Genomic DNA, 13,900 nt, shown 5'->3' with positions numbered 1-13,900 from the left:
AGTGAAGCAGAGGGTTTATTGGGGGGGGGCGGGAACGATCCATTTTTGGCGCTGCCAGATGCAGAAGAGACTCATCCCCCCACCCCAGCCTCATGCCTCAGTTTCCCTCGAGTTCCCCACTGCGGGTGGATGCCCGCGCGCCTGGGCTTGTTGGGATATGCGGGGGGTGGGAGCAGGGGGTTGTGGGAGCCCGCACGCCCGGGTCTTCAGAGCTCGGTGCGGAAGCCCAGGCCGGTGCCCGCCATCTTGCTGGCGCAGTTCCGGTCGAAGTGCTCGCTCTGGGCCACGGTGAAGTGGTTCTTCCAGTCACCCACAGTCCCTGCAGCCACGGAGGGGACAGGAGTTGAGTCCCGTCCGCGCCAGGGGCCCTTCCCCCACCACAGCCAGCCGCCCCGCCGGGTCCCGGGGCCTCACCCTTGCGCATGAAGGGGGAGATGCTCTGGTCCAGGATGGAGCGGGGCGCGCTGGCTCGGTTGGTGGCCGGGTTGGCCTTCATGACCTCGAAGGAGGTGTGGTGCACGACCCTCTCCAGTGCAGCCGGCGCCAGGGGCTGCCCGATGAACTGGGCCACCCGCTGGATCTCTTGCCCAGGGTCCTGCGGAGGGGGGGCGGGGAAAGGGAAAAAAAAAGGCAGGGCACTGCTCTGGGGAAGCTTGCAGCACTTGGGCACTGTTGGGGGGGCAGCTTACAGTACGTGGGGCACTGCTGAGGGAAGCTCACAGCTTCAGGGTACTGCTGGGGGAAGCTCACAGCACTCACCTCCTTAAGGTCCTCGTAGTGGAGGAAGAGCAGGGGCAGTGCTGCCCGTGCCTGCCACCAGCCCCCCACGTGCTCATGCCATGACCCCCAAGGCACTGAAGAGAGAGGAGAGTCAGAGCCTGTGGGAGCTCTCTGGGATACGATGTGCCCATCTCTGGCTTGTAATGGTCACGTATAACAGTGTATGGGGAGGGGCTGAGATGCTGCCAGCTCTAGGGTGGGGCATATGGTAATGGCCACATATAACAGTGTGTGGGGAGGGCTGAGATACATTGTTATAACAGTGTGTGGGGAGGGCTGGGCATAAGGGCCACATATATGTGGACCTTCCACCCCAGAGCTGGGCATATCTCCACCCTCCCCATACACTGTTATGCATGGCCTTTACACCCCAGAGCTGGGCACATCACAGCCCTCTCCATACCCTGTTCTTTGTGGCTGTTATGCCCTACAGCTCAGTGCAGTGTCGACGTATAACAGTATCAGGGAGGGCTGAGATGCACCCAGCTCTGGAGAAGAAATGGGTGCATATAACACTGTATAGAGAGAGCTGCCATTTGGCTAGTTCTGGGGTGTAACAGCCACATATAACAGTGTCAGGGAGGGCTGTGATGTGCCCAGCTCTGGGGTGTAACATCCACATATAACAGTATATGGGGAGAGCTATGATGCGCCCAGTTCTGGGTTGGAGCAGAAGGTGGGGGGGAGAAGGGAAATGCCCACACGTTCCACCCAATCAGACTCACCTGTTCCCGCCATGAAGGCCTCAAGGAAGTGGGGCCAGGGCCCTGGTTGGGGCAGGAGCTGGTGCATGCGCAGGAAGTGGTAGTAGGACACAGCTGAGTCCTTGGGGTTCCGTGCCATGTACAGCACCTGGCAGGGGGCACAGAGAGCACACTGCGAGTTTCCCCCAGCAGTGCCTCCACGCTGCGAGCTCCCCCCGTAGAGCCCCCCCACCCCCTAGCATACCTTGCAGCCCTGTTCCCAGAAGGACGCAGGCAGCAGCTTCACGGGGAGGTGGGTCTTGAGGGTCCGTGGTGGGGGCATGGCGTCAGCCCAGGCCACCCCTGCAAAGCATCATTGGATCATTGTGGAGGGCGGGGGGCCCAAGGGGTGGCCACAGGAAGAATAGTTTATTTTATCTACAGCAGGAAAACTTTTTTACTGACACATTTTCACTAACTCGCTAACTTTTTTCTGACACATTTTCACCAACATGTCATTTTCTGACTCATGCTTTGACCAACACACAAAATTTTACTAATACATTTATTTTCACCAGCACGCCAGCATCTTCTGACATGTTTTCACCAATACGCCAACCTTTTTACAGACAGCTCAGTTTTTTTTCACAGACAGATGTTTTAGCCTGATTTTTTTTTACTGACCATCCATAAATTTATGGACATTTCACAGTCCAAAAACCCACCTCCCTAATGAAAGTGGGGCTTACCAGTTGATTGAGGGGTGTGGGCCAACTCCAGGAAGGGGTGCCGTTCATGAAGGGGGGCTCGACGACACTTCTCAGGGTCCCCACCCTGCTGGATCATGTCCACGATCTCCTGGATCCAGGTGGTGCCTGTGCCCAAGGGGAGAATATGTTGTGGGGGGGATCCCTGAGCTGGGGATGCAGCTGGCTCTGGGGTGGAAGAGCCACATATAACACCAGGTCTGGGGTGGAGCCTTTCTGGTGCTGTTCTTGGCCCCGCCTCCCAGGGAATAGCTCTCCAAGCCCTGCCCACACCTACCTGCCTTGGGGTAAGTGCAGATGAGGAGGTCATCAGGCTGAGCCTGGAAGGACTTGATCCGGGCCCAGTTTTCCCACGTCTTTTGGGGCAATGGGACACCGTCCACAGCCAACAGTGGGCAGCGCTTCTGCCCTGGAGGATCCTCAGACATCCTGGGGGTAGGCAGGGCACCTGAAAGACACCAGTGAGACCTCCTAGCATAAACCAGTATAAACCTGTTCACCAGTGATTCCAGCCTCAGGCTGTCCCCGTATCACCCACTCTGCCACTGGTGTTCCCCTCATGCTTTCCCAGTATAAAACAGGTTCCCCCTTGGTTTCCCCTCTCCCAGTATAAACCAATTGGCCACTCATTCCAGCCTCACGTTCTCCCAGTATCACCTATCCTGCCACTGGTTTCCGCCTCATACTTCCGCAGTGTAATAGGGTCCCCCCTGGTTTCGCTTCTCCCAGTAGAAGCCAGTTCCCCACTTATGTCACCTTCCACTCTCCCGGTAGAAACCAGTCTGCCACGGTTCCACCTTTCCAGCAGCCCATTAGTCCCCGCCCTCATTCTCCCAGTATAACGAGGTCCCCTAGTTACTCCACCATCTACTTTCCCGGTATAAGCCACTGGATCCATTCTCACGCTCTCCCAGTTTTGCACAGGCCCTTGCCCGTTCCATCCCCACACACTGCCAGTTGTGGGGTGGGAGCTCGGCCGCCTGGGCTCTCTCCCGGCACCAAATGCAGCCAGCTCGGTTTACCTGCGGTTTTGATGAGCCGGTTCTGGGGTCTTCCCTCAGTGCCGCATGCCTGGGTTCCTCAGGGGGAAGGGAGAGCAAAGGTCATTGCCTTGTAAGCTGGCCTGGAGGGGACCCAGGAGTCCCTGGTGGGCGGGTGTGGCAGAGTTGGACCCGGAAAGGCACTGACTCAGCAGAGGCTGCCCACCCAGCTGTGCCGAAGTCTGGGCGCCTGGGTTCACTCCCCGCTCTGGCATGGGGGCCGGGGGGGCGGGAGGTGTCTAATGCCAAGGAGAAGGGGGAGAAGGCTGGACAACCCAGGTGTCTGGGCTCCTAAACCCCCTGTTCCCACCCTCCCCCACCCCAGAGAACCCAAGTGTTTGGGCTCCTAAACCCCATGCTCCCACCCCCCAGGGAACCCAGGCATTCACGCTCCTGGGCCCCCTGCTCTCACCCCCCCACCCCAGAGAACCCAGGCATCCAGGCTCCCAGGTTCCTGGCTCTCACCCCAGCCTGGGGGTCCTTGCTGGCCCGAGGTGCGTCCCTCCCAGATCTCCCAGCGCCAAAGGGTTGTCAGGACACGTTCAGCACCTGGCGTGGGCGGGGCCATGGGGGTGATAGCCAGGCCCTGGCGTCTCTAGGCGTTGCTTCCGGCCCATATCAGCCGCCCTGATACAGGGGCCTGGGGTTGGGAGAGGGGGAGGCAGGAGAGGGTTGCTGGGATACTGGGGGGCTGTGTGAGTAGCCCAATGTGCATGTCCTCAGGTAGATTCATCTGTCCCTGCATGTACCCCTGTGTTCTTCTGTCCCCATAGACACCCCTTCACCAGTCCCTCTGTCCACCCATCCATCCATCCATCCATTCCTTCCTTCCTCCCACCCTCTCTCCCTCTATCCACCCACTTTGTCTGTCTGTCCATCCATCCACCCATCTCCCCACCCATCCACACGCTCTTTCTCTCTCCCTCTATCCATTCATCCCTCTTTCCCCAAAAACCACCCACAGTATCCTTGCACGTCTTCTCTCCAGCCAGCTAAAGACGTCCTGCCCATCCATCCTTCCCTACCCATCCGTCCATCTCTTCATCCCTGCTCCTTCCCTCTCCCTCTCCCAAGGATCACAGAGAAAAACATGCACGTCAGTACAGCGGAGCCCAAGGCAAGGCCTAGTAGGAGCCCCCCACAGTGACAGACATGTCTTAGAGGGCCTGGGGAGAGGACGGAAACTCTGGAGTGGGTCTGGGAGACCGCATCCACCTGGGGTGGGATGTGGGCACCCTGTCTCCATGCCCCCCAAGAGTCCCAGAGGATGCTGGGACTGGGGCTTGTTCACTCCCAGCACAGAATAAACTAGCTCCTGGACAACTGAGCATGGGAATGGAAAGTGAGCCGCACCCTTGTTTGATGGGCAAACAGAGCTGGGAACAAAGAGAGGTAAGATAGGAGTGGGGTGGGAATAGAGGCAAAGCAGCATATACTGCATTTTCTCATACAGAAAAAAAATCAGCTTCTGGGAACTGGCATGAGTGTAATAGGTGGGGAAATATGGTAAAAAGCAGTTTATGCCTCTTACCAGAGAAAGGGGAAATCAAGTCCACAGCAGCAACTAGGGCTCCAGCTTTTGGCTGACCAGGGAGGTTGAGTCAGTGGCAGATGAGGCTCCATGCACTCTTGGTGAAGCCATAAATCAATGTGCATGTCCTATATGAGGAAATATGGTACAGTATTGATTTGTAGGCCATAAGCCCTGGTGAGTGCTACAGCCAGAAGTCACCGACTCTCCCTGCCCTCGAGGTGGTACTGAAAGCCCAACCACTGGACTCCCCCCGTGTTTTCAGTTCCTCCCTGGAGATTCACACATTAATGGCGTGACAATTATTTCGTGTGTGTGGCCAGTCTCAATTTACTGTGCAATTCCCCAGTTAATTATGTGCTCATTACTTTGTGTGTGTAGCTGGTCTCCATTTATTGCACGCTTCACCACCTAGTGGTGTGATAATTACTTTGCATATGTGGCTGGTCTCCATTTATTGTGTGATTCACTAGTTAATCGCATGGTAATTACTTTGTGTATGTGGCCAGTCTCAATTTATTGCACAATTTACCAGTTAATTGCACGATAATTACTTTGCACACACGGCTGGTCTCCATTTATTGCATGATTCACTAGTTAGTTGTGTGGTAATTACTTTGCACACATGGCTAGCCTCCATATATTGCACGATTCACCAGCTAATGGTGTGATAATTATTTTGCACACATAGCCGGCCTCCGTTCATTGCGTGGTTCACTAGTTAATTGCACGGTAATTACTTTGTGTATGTGGCTGGTCTCCCTTTGTTGCACCATTCACCAGTTAATAATATGAGGATAACTTTGCTCATGTGGCTGATCTCCATTTCACCCGTTAATTGTGAGATAATGCCGATTTCAGTTCATTGTGTGATTCACACATTAATAGCGTGATAATGATTTTATAAATGTGGCTGGTCTTGACTTATTGTGCGATTCATCACTTCAAAGTGTCGTATATGTAATGTATGGCAGGGGTCTGCGGGATGCAGGAGACGGGGCAAACAGATCTATGGCCTGATCCAATCAATCACGGTTTGTATGTTCTTATGGATATCTAAGGGGGGAGGGGGCAGCTCTCACCATCCAAGGGGACATCTTGGGGACTTGATAGCTGGACTTGTTTATGGTGCTGTGGCCATTCTTGCACTGTGACGATCTCGGATTCCCTTCCCAGGACTACTTGGGTTCACAGCACGGGTGGGGAAGGTTGTTATGTCTGGAGTTTCCTCCTTCCCATAAAATCAGTCCTTTGACTCATAAAGCCATAAACTGGCAGGTGTGAGAGCTGCACCCTCGTGACACATTCGCAGCTTGTTTTGGAGCCAGTGGGTTTTTTGAGGTCAGCTCAGGCCAGTCCTTCCCCCACCCCTCTTTGCGTCCTGGGCTAGGGACAATGTTGGGCCAAAGAATCACCAAAATGCATGAATTTAAGAAAGGAAGAATCACCACTTTTCCATGTCAAACCACAGGCCCATCTCCTCGGTCTCCTGCATCACATAGGGGCTGAGAATGGATACTGAAAGGGAAGAGTGAACTGCGTCACAGCTGGGTTTCAACAACTCACTTTGTAGCTGTATTGCCATTTTTCTGACTTGGAATGGCCGGGTTACAAGGACTCGCTTTGTGGCTGGATGGCCATTTTTATGACTCAGAACATCTGGCCAGTCTCCGTGTCTTGAGCTCATGGCATCGCAATTATTTTGCAGTTCAGCAGTTAATGGTGTGATTCATCAAGCAGGAGGCAGGAGGGAGACCCAACAGCTTCCCCCTGCCATCTATCCCTGTATTTTTGATGTAACCGCTTGGAGATGAGCTGTGTCAACAGCCTCAAGATGGGTGTGTCTGGTCTGATTCTTCCGGCTGGGCAAGGTCTCTTTTGCCCACAAGCACTGTCCTTCCGTCTCTGCAATGTGCTGCGGCCAAGGTGCGCTGCACTGTATGTTCAGTGAGCAGAACCCTCCTAGATATCAGCTGCTGGTGGCAGGGGGAGGTAGAAAGGCCAGGAGTTAAGTAAGACCTGGGAGCTGCTCTGTGGAGTTAATGCACCAACTATCAATTGCTCCGGGGTGTGTCCCAAGGACGGGAAAACTGAGGTGACTGTGGGCAGAGTCCAACTCAAGACTAGAGGGATTCCTGGTGACAGGAGTGGAGCTGAGCAGTTTTCAGTGCAGACTCTCAGCCCCTCTATTAAGGAGAGTAGGACGAGCTGGGTAAGGTGGTGCTGGATGGCGCTCTTCAGCCCTGGGATGGAGCTGTAGCCGAGGAAGGGGGCTGTGAATGGCAAAGGAGCTCTCAAAGACACTGTTTCTGTCCCATCCAGCAAGAGGAGCAGGTTCCCGACTCTGTGGATGCTGCCCTGGCAGACCATTCGGGGACTGTGAAAAACCAGGATGGAGAAGACCCTGGAGGACCATCTGCTGAAGGCCCTGGAAGACCTCGGGGAGGATGACTGGGAGAAGTTTAAGTACAAATTGAAGCACTGCAGACTCAAGCTGGGCTACAACCACATCCCCTGGATGTTTCTGGAAAAGGCAAAGCCCCTGGACGTGGTGATGAGGATGACAGACCACTTTGGGAGCTGCTACGGGGCAAAGATTGCGGTGGACGTGCTGAATGCTATAAACAAGAGGAAACATGCAGATTACCTCAGACGGGCCCTGAGAGAAGGTAAGAGCCCCCAGAGGACACGGGGCTGGGGCAGATCCATGGGGGCTGCATTGGTCCACTTGATCCTTCCAAAGTTTAGAGCCAACCACCTGGCAGTGACAGGGGCACTTCTATCCAGGCAGAAATGAGGGAATCTATTGACTTCAAGGCTCATCACAATGTACCCAATTCCTGCTTATCTCTTCATGGTGTTAATGCCTCTCATACCTTTTCAATGGTGTTTCCTGGTCCCACTACTCCAGCCAGCCTTCCTTCTGCTGTGCTGCTGTGTGTTGGCTGATGCTAGCTGTGTTGTGCCCATTTCACAGCCCTGAAGATTGCTTTTTTTTTTAAACTCTAGCTAGAAACATGCAATATTAACTCCAGAGAAATAATGCACTGGAGGTGGAGATCCCTTTCGAAGAAGCATTGGAGGCTTCATCCAGATGGACACGAAGGCTTGTTTCTGTCCTCTGAATTTGAAAAGGAGACATACCTTTAACACCTAAGACTCCTGACACAATATCTTTGGATTTTTTCCCTTGCTTGTTCTGGTTTTCTGTATAATACATTATACAGATAGATAATGCACATACCAATAAAGCTTCATGACATTTTTTGGCCCTATGTAATATTGTTGACTATCTATAATATTTTGTTTGACCACATATCATATTTTTGACCATATATCATATTTTTGTCTGACCATAAATCATATTTCATCTGACCTTATATATTTTTGGCCATATAAAATATTTTGTCTGACCACCTATCATTTTTTTGACCACATGAAATATTTTGTCTGACCATATATCATAGAATCATAGGATCATATTTTGTCTGCCCACATATAATATTTTTGATCATATATCTTATCTTGTCTGACCATAAATCATATTTAATCTGACCAGATATAATTTTTGGACCACATGAAATATTTTGTCTGACCACATATATCTTCTCTGACCATATATAATATTTTTGATGGTGTATGATATTTTGTCTGACCATATATTATATTTTTGACCATATATAATATAGGATTTAGCAAATGACTGCACTTCTCCATAAATTTTTTTTTTCTTTGATTCAACCATGCACAGAAAACTCTACCTCTAGGTTCCCCCTTATTAAGGAAGCTTCTAATTTCTTTTTCACTGGAGAAAAAGGTGGGTTGTTATACTCTACATCAGCGGTGCCCAATGTTTTTCCCATCTAGGGCTGGATGGGTGGTTCTCAGTCCATCCGCAGGCCAGATTTGGCCAACAGGCCCAACCCAGTGCCCAGGGTGAATGGCTTGGGGCATGACAGTATTGTCTCTCAACTTCCTTTCCAGATGATGTAAATAAGAGCACAGTAACAGTGACTGCACAAGCTCCAAGGCAGGAAGGGGGAGATGGTTTGAAGCAAGGACAAGCATCAGAGACTCAGCTGGGCACAGAGCAGGAGGAGGAGGCTGGCATCAATTCTGAAGAGAGAACAGAGACTTGGAAAGACACAGCACTGGAGGAGACAGATACTTCCACAGGTATTGACTTTCTCTTCCCCTCTTGGTGGTGTGTAAATCTTTGTCATGTTCCCTCTTGGGTGTGAACAGGCCTGTCTTCTTTAGTCTCTCTCACACTCAGAGATAGAGATGGAGATGATGGCGATGGAGAGGATGGAGATAGAGATTTAGTAGGTAGCTGGCCCAAGGAGGGCAATTCAAAGAGACAAGGATAGGCATCTATTGCAGAGAGTAGGACATGGACCAGCAGCTTGAAGGTCCAGCAAAATGGATTTAGTTCGCATCTCAGGAAACATTTCTTTACTGTCAGAGCAGTGAGGACGTGGAATCAGATGTCTAGGGGAGGGGTTCAAGAAGAGCATGGAAAGCCACCAGTCAAGGATGATCTAGGCATAGCTAGGCCTACATCTAGAGGAGTTGTGGACTCTCCATAACTGGAGGGGTTCAAGAAAAGGCTGGATAGGCATCAGACAAGGATGAGGTAGGGGTTAGCTAGGCCTACATCTAGGGAGCTCTCCATCACTGGAAGGGTTCAAGAAGAGCTTGAAGAGTCACCTGTCAGGGATGATCTAGGTGTAGGCTGGCCTATGTCTAGAAGAGTTGTGGACTCCCCATCACTGAAGAAGAGCTTGGAAAGCCACTGCTCAGGGAGGATCTAGACATAGCTAGGTGTAAACCAAGGGGAATTGTGGACTCTCTGTCACTGGAGGGGTTCAAAATGAGCTTGGCCAGCCACTGGACAAGGGCAATCTAGGCATAGCCATGCCCATGGACTACTATGTAGATTTCCCAGGCTTCTGGACTTTGCTGGTTGCTGTGTGGGGCTTGGGGAAATCCCCCTTCCCCTCATGTGAATGCCCCTTCACATGATGAATCATCCTTATGGCCCTTCTCTGGACCTTCTCTAGGTCCTCTAAATCCTTTTCAAGGTGTGGGGATCAAACCTCGTCACAGAACTCAAGGTACATCCAAGGTCCCAGAGGTGGACACAGGATTCAAGGTGTGAACACCCTTTGGACTTAGGATGTTGCATGGTAGCACTTTCCATTGTGTCCTCAATTCCCCTAACATTGTGTTTGTCTTTTCAACAGTTCCTCAGCATGGAGCTGATGTTTTAAGTGACCTGTCCATAGTGACTCCTAGATCTCAGTCCTGTGCCCTCACAGGTAAGATAGCGCCCATCCTAGCATAGGGATAATGGGGGTTAGTTATGCCCAGATGCATTACTTGATGCTTATCTACATTGAGTCTCACCTGCCATTGAGTTGCCCATTGGCTCAATCGTGCCCGCTCCTTCTGTAGTTCCTCACACTCCGCCTCAGTCTTCACTACGTCTCACAGCCACGGGAGCTACTGAAGAGGAAATCCAGGATGAACAGGTATGTCCCATTCCTTGGGGGCAGGGGGGAGTTGTTAGAGACCCCATATCTGCCAAGTATGGTATAATTTCTGCCAACAGGCTCTGTGGGAAATGGGAAGGGGGAGACGGTGGTCCTCCGAGAGGAGAGACAAATTGAGAGCGAATTTCATGCCTGATGTGCCTGTTGAGTACGAAGAATGGAACAACATAGATAAACACTGGGAAATTGCCTGGGGTTTCTGGAATGTGGGGGATGATTTTGATGTGGGGACGAGCACATTCGGGTTTGATTTTGAGGGTTTCTTACTGTGAAATGGGAATGATTAAGACGCAATTCTTTTTCATCATGATCCACTCCACCAATCGTCTGCCTTTACACCGCCAATTAGAAGCCAAGTCTTCATGGAGCAAAGGAATGTCCAAGATGGTCTGCTGTCTTCTATGAATAATTAACTTTCCCCGCAACAGGCTTTTGGGTAGTTTTTGTGGGTTGGGGAGTGTGTCTCTGTGACTGGTCTTGCTGAAGGGCACCAGTTAAATACCCAGGTGGACATAGTCCTCCAACAGCACTCCTACATCTGTTTTCAGGTCCCTGAAAAGACAAAACCCTTTTTATACAATGTTGTCATCTAACCCTGCAGCACTGGGGACACCAGTCAACCCTAAGCAGGTTATAATAAGCCAACAGTGCTCTCTTGTTACAAACAAAGCCAACAGCATCCTGGGTCATTTTCATAACAGAGGCACTTGTGAATCAAGGGAAGTGATTCTTCTGCTCTATTTGGCTTCAGGGGGTGCTTGTACATGATGCATAGGCCAGACATAGGGTCCTGGCTCCAGTTTTGGACCCCGCACTTCAAGAAGGAGGAGGACAGATTGGAAAGAATCCAGAGCAGGGATGCTTAGGGACCTGGAAGACACCTCTGCTGGAAGGACAGGGCTGTTTAGTCTGGAGAAGAGGAGGTGAAGGGGAATTGGGATAACAGTTTTCCAGCTCCTGAAGGCTGATGACATATGGAGATGGACTCTTCTTTATGGCCATAGAGGATATGACTAAGAGCAATGGTCTCAAGTCGCAACAGGGAAAACTGAGGCTGGAGGTGAGAGGGAACTTTCTGATGAGGAGGGTGGTCCAACATAGGAAATGGCTGCCTAGAGGGGTGGGGAATTTCCATCCCTGGAGGTTTCCAAGAGCAGGTTGGATGGACACTTGCCCGGGATTTAGTCAAGGATGATCCTCCCTTGAACAGGGGGCTGGACAAGAGGGAAGCTCATGAGGTCCCTTTCAGCTCAACTTCCCTGTGATCTGAATGAACAAACCCAATGAGTTTTACCAACATGTATTTAGCTAGTCTTTCATGTGGGACCACAGCAGGAGAGATCCCATTGCTTCACGACCTGGGGACTGAGCCCTTTTTCTCTCTGTCTTTCTATTCTAGGGCAGCAGAAATGAATTGAGGAGGTATGTGATAGTTGCCACACCTGCCACATTAGGATCTTAGGGAATTTGGGCTGGGAGGGACATCCAGAGGTCACATCTAGTCCAACCCCCTGCTAGAGGAAGGATCGCCCCAATCCAAACCAGCCCTCAGCAGCCCATTGTCTAACCTCTTAGCAAAACTCCCATCAACCCCCCGACACAACCACAAGATGTCATACCTGCACCTGAAGGTAAAGTAAGAGGACCATGGTGGCCAACCATGAACAAGGTGGCCAAAAATGAACATGTGTTATCAGTGTACTCTGTGGACTCCCCATTCTGCCTGGAGACAGATGGCAGCAGTGCACAGGGCAGCCCAGACTGGCTGAGCCTGACTGCTCGGGTTTGGCCTGTGTCTGAGGATCATTAAGGTGGTGTGTCAGCCATAGTAGTAGAGTCCAGTGAGTGACCCCTGGGTGAAGATGATGGGAGCCAAGGACACTGGGAAGCTGGAGGAGCATGCTGTGCCTTCTCTCAGATGAGAACATGTCCAGACATTCACTCTTCCAGAAGTCATTTAACTCCAGGGTTTGGGTTTGTTGTTTGTTTGTTTTTTTACTCTGGGAGAAATATCCTGAACATCTGTACATTTGCAGCTTCTCCTGGGAGAGCGGCAACTGAATGTCTATACGTGGTCAAAGTCATGAATCCTAAAACCTGGTCTCTCCCTTCAGGGATAGTAAGAAGGGCTTGAAGGGAACCTGGCACTGCCTTGGCCTGTGCTGGCCCTGATTTCAGGCAGAAAGAAATGGAGGGATTGTGTGTTTTGTAGCTTGCCAGCAGGGAAAAATTAATTCCCAACCTTCCTAGGTGTGATGAAGGGATGCGTCAGGAACCACTGGAAAAAGAAGAAGAGAAATTCAACACTTTGTATCAGCTTTGTGGTGGTCAGCAGGAGATATTGAGGAGCCTTAGAGGTACTGAAGGGGGTGGTCTGAAGTGTGAGAGGGAGATGCATGTATGTGAGTGTTGACCAAGACATGTCCCAGCACATTCAAACAGCAACAGAGGTCCCTGTCCCACGTTACGCTTAGCACATGCTATATGTAGGTTGCAGTCAGCATTCACAGGGCTTCAAAAGTTTTCAGAGCCAGTGCACAATCTAAATACAGGTCCCAGGGCCCTGCTGGTCATTCAAATTTAGCAACCAGCCAAAAAGTTGTTACCCATTTTCAAGCACGCCCTTTATAGAAAGTTGTTACATTGAGTAGTATTATTTTGGCCTTTAAGTTGGCTCTTTTTGTAGCTGGACGGCCATTTTTGTGGTCTGATATATACACTGCAAGTACAGCTGTCTACATTTATTGCATGATCCCGTAATGAATTGTGTCATGTGCATAACGTGTGGCCTGGGTCCTAGTGCCATGCTGGAATATTGATCCAGCTCCTTTGTGGTTCCAGGGCTGAGATCTGCCAATCCGGTGCCAGCCACCTACTAATATACACATGCACAAATATACAGATGTATCAGTCACAGGCAAGATGGCCCCACAGCCTGACCCAGCCCATAGCAGTTCTTATGTCTCAATAATGTGCTTTCTGGCCACCCCTTTTTCGGCTAGACTCTACCAGGACCAAGCAGGAAGTCCTTGGAAGGAGAAGTCAGAGTCCTTGGAAGGAGACCTTTCGCAAAGGTAGTGCCTCAAACTCTTTCACCCCTCTTGTGTCTCAGATGATGATTTCCATTGTATCCCCCCTTGCACTGAATACACAGTACGGTTCTAGCCCATGTGAACTGACAGGGAAGTATTTGTGGTGTAGCACAAATGTCACCAGAGAACAAACCTATTTAAATCTTTAAACATATTATAGCTATAAACCTATTTAATTTAATGAGGATTAAACACTGTGACATGTACAAGCGCCTCAGCATTTCACTCTCCCTACCATAGAAAAGCCCATCACGGTGGGATTTGCCATTTTAACCCTAGACACACACCACCTTGTCCCACCAACCAACACACAATGGCACAGGCTATTAGGGCCCAGCCATGCATTCAAATGAAACCAGTGAGAAAGTTGTTACTCAAGCACTATGTAGTGGGTTGACTCTTTTTCATGTCTCCTTGCAGAGAGAAGGCAAGCCCCTTGGGAAGTCCTCTCA

General features: G+C 50.9%; 2 protein-coding genes across 3 annotated transcripts in view; both read right to left on the bottom strand.

The window, feature by feature from the left end:
- Window positions 1–2: 2 nt before the first annotated feature.
- On the bottom strand, window positions 3–11,047 carry LOC149861958 (sulfotransferase 1C2-like). Of its 2 annotated transcripts, XM_090054770.1 has the most exons (12): window positions 10,624–11,041; window positions 10,211–10,309; window positions 4,802–4,929; window positions 3,736–3,910; window positions 3,253–3,309; window positions 2,508–2,678; window positions 2,213–2,338; window positions 1,729–1,826; window positions 1,506–1,632; window positions 760–854; window positions 415–595; window positions 3–319 (listed from the first exon to the last, which is right to left on the bottom strand). In XM_090054770.1, the coding sequence occupies exons 4-12, from the start codon at window positions 3,836–3,838 to the stop codon at window positions 207–209; spliced, it is 1,071 nt and encodes a 356-aa protein (XP_089910896.1). In that variant the 5' UTR covers window positions 3,839–3,910; window positions 4,802–4,929; window positions 10,211–10,309; window positions 10,624–11,041; the 3' UTR covers window positions 3–206. The 2 variants fall into 2 exon arrangements, with proteins under 2 accessions (XP_089910896.1, XP_089910897.1); XM_090054771.1 differs by lacking the exon at window positions 760–854 and having other exon boundaries at window positions 10,624–11,047.
- Window positions 11,048–12,624: 1,577 nt separating this feature from the next.
- LOC149861957 (uncharacterized) overlaps window positions 12,625–13,900 on the bottom strand; it is a 6,583-nt gene continuing 5,307 nt past the window's right edge. Inside the window, exon 6 of the mRNA XM_090053848.1 lies at window positions 12,625–12,634. Within this exon, the coding sequence (XP_089909974.1) occupies window positions 12,625–12,634 (10 nt within the window). The remainder of the gene's footprint in view (window positions 12,635–13,900) is intronic.

The sequence above is a fragment of the Crocodylus siamensis genome, chromosome 6, assembly GCF_052110815.1.
Source record: "Crocodylus siamensis isolate JL-2025a chromosome 6, ASM5211081v1, whole genome shotgun sequence".
Lineage (NCBI taxonomy): Eukaryota > Metazoa > Chordata > Crocodylia > Crocodylidae > Crocodylus > Crocodylus siamensis.
The sequence above is the reverse complement of the archived record's forward strand: the minus strand, read 5'-3'. Positions and strand labels throughout refer to the sequence as shown.

Bases quoted from the DNA above. Each gene is read 5' to 3' on its own strand.
- LOC149861958 (XM_090054770.1), bottom strand. From the start codon at position 3,838: ATGGCCCCGCCCACGCCAGGTGCTGAACGTGTCCTGACAACCCTTTGG. The intron at 1,633-1,728 runs GTATGCTAGGGG...GCCCCCTGCCAG, and splicing joins TCTGGGAACAGGGCTGCAAG to GTGCTGTACATGGCACGGAA. The intron at 596-759 runs GTGAGTGCTGTG...CCCCCTCCGCAG, and splicing joins ACTACGAGGACCTTAAGGAG to GACCCTGGGCAAGAGATCCA.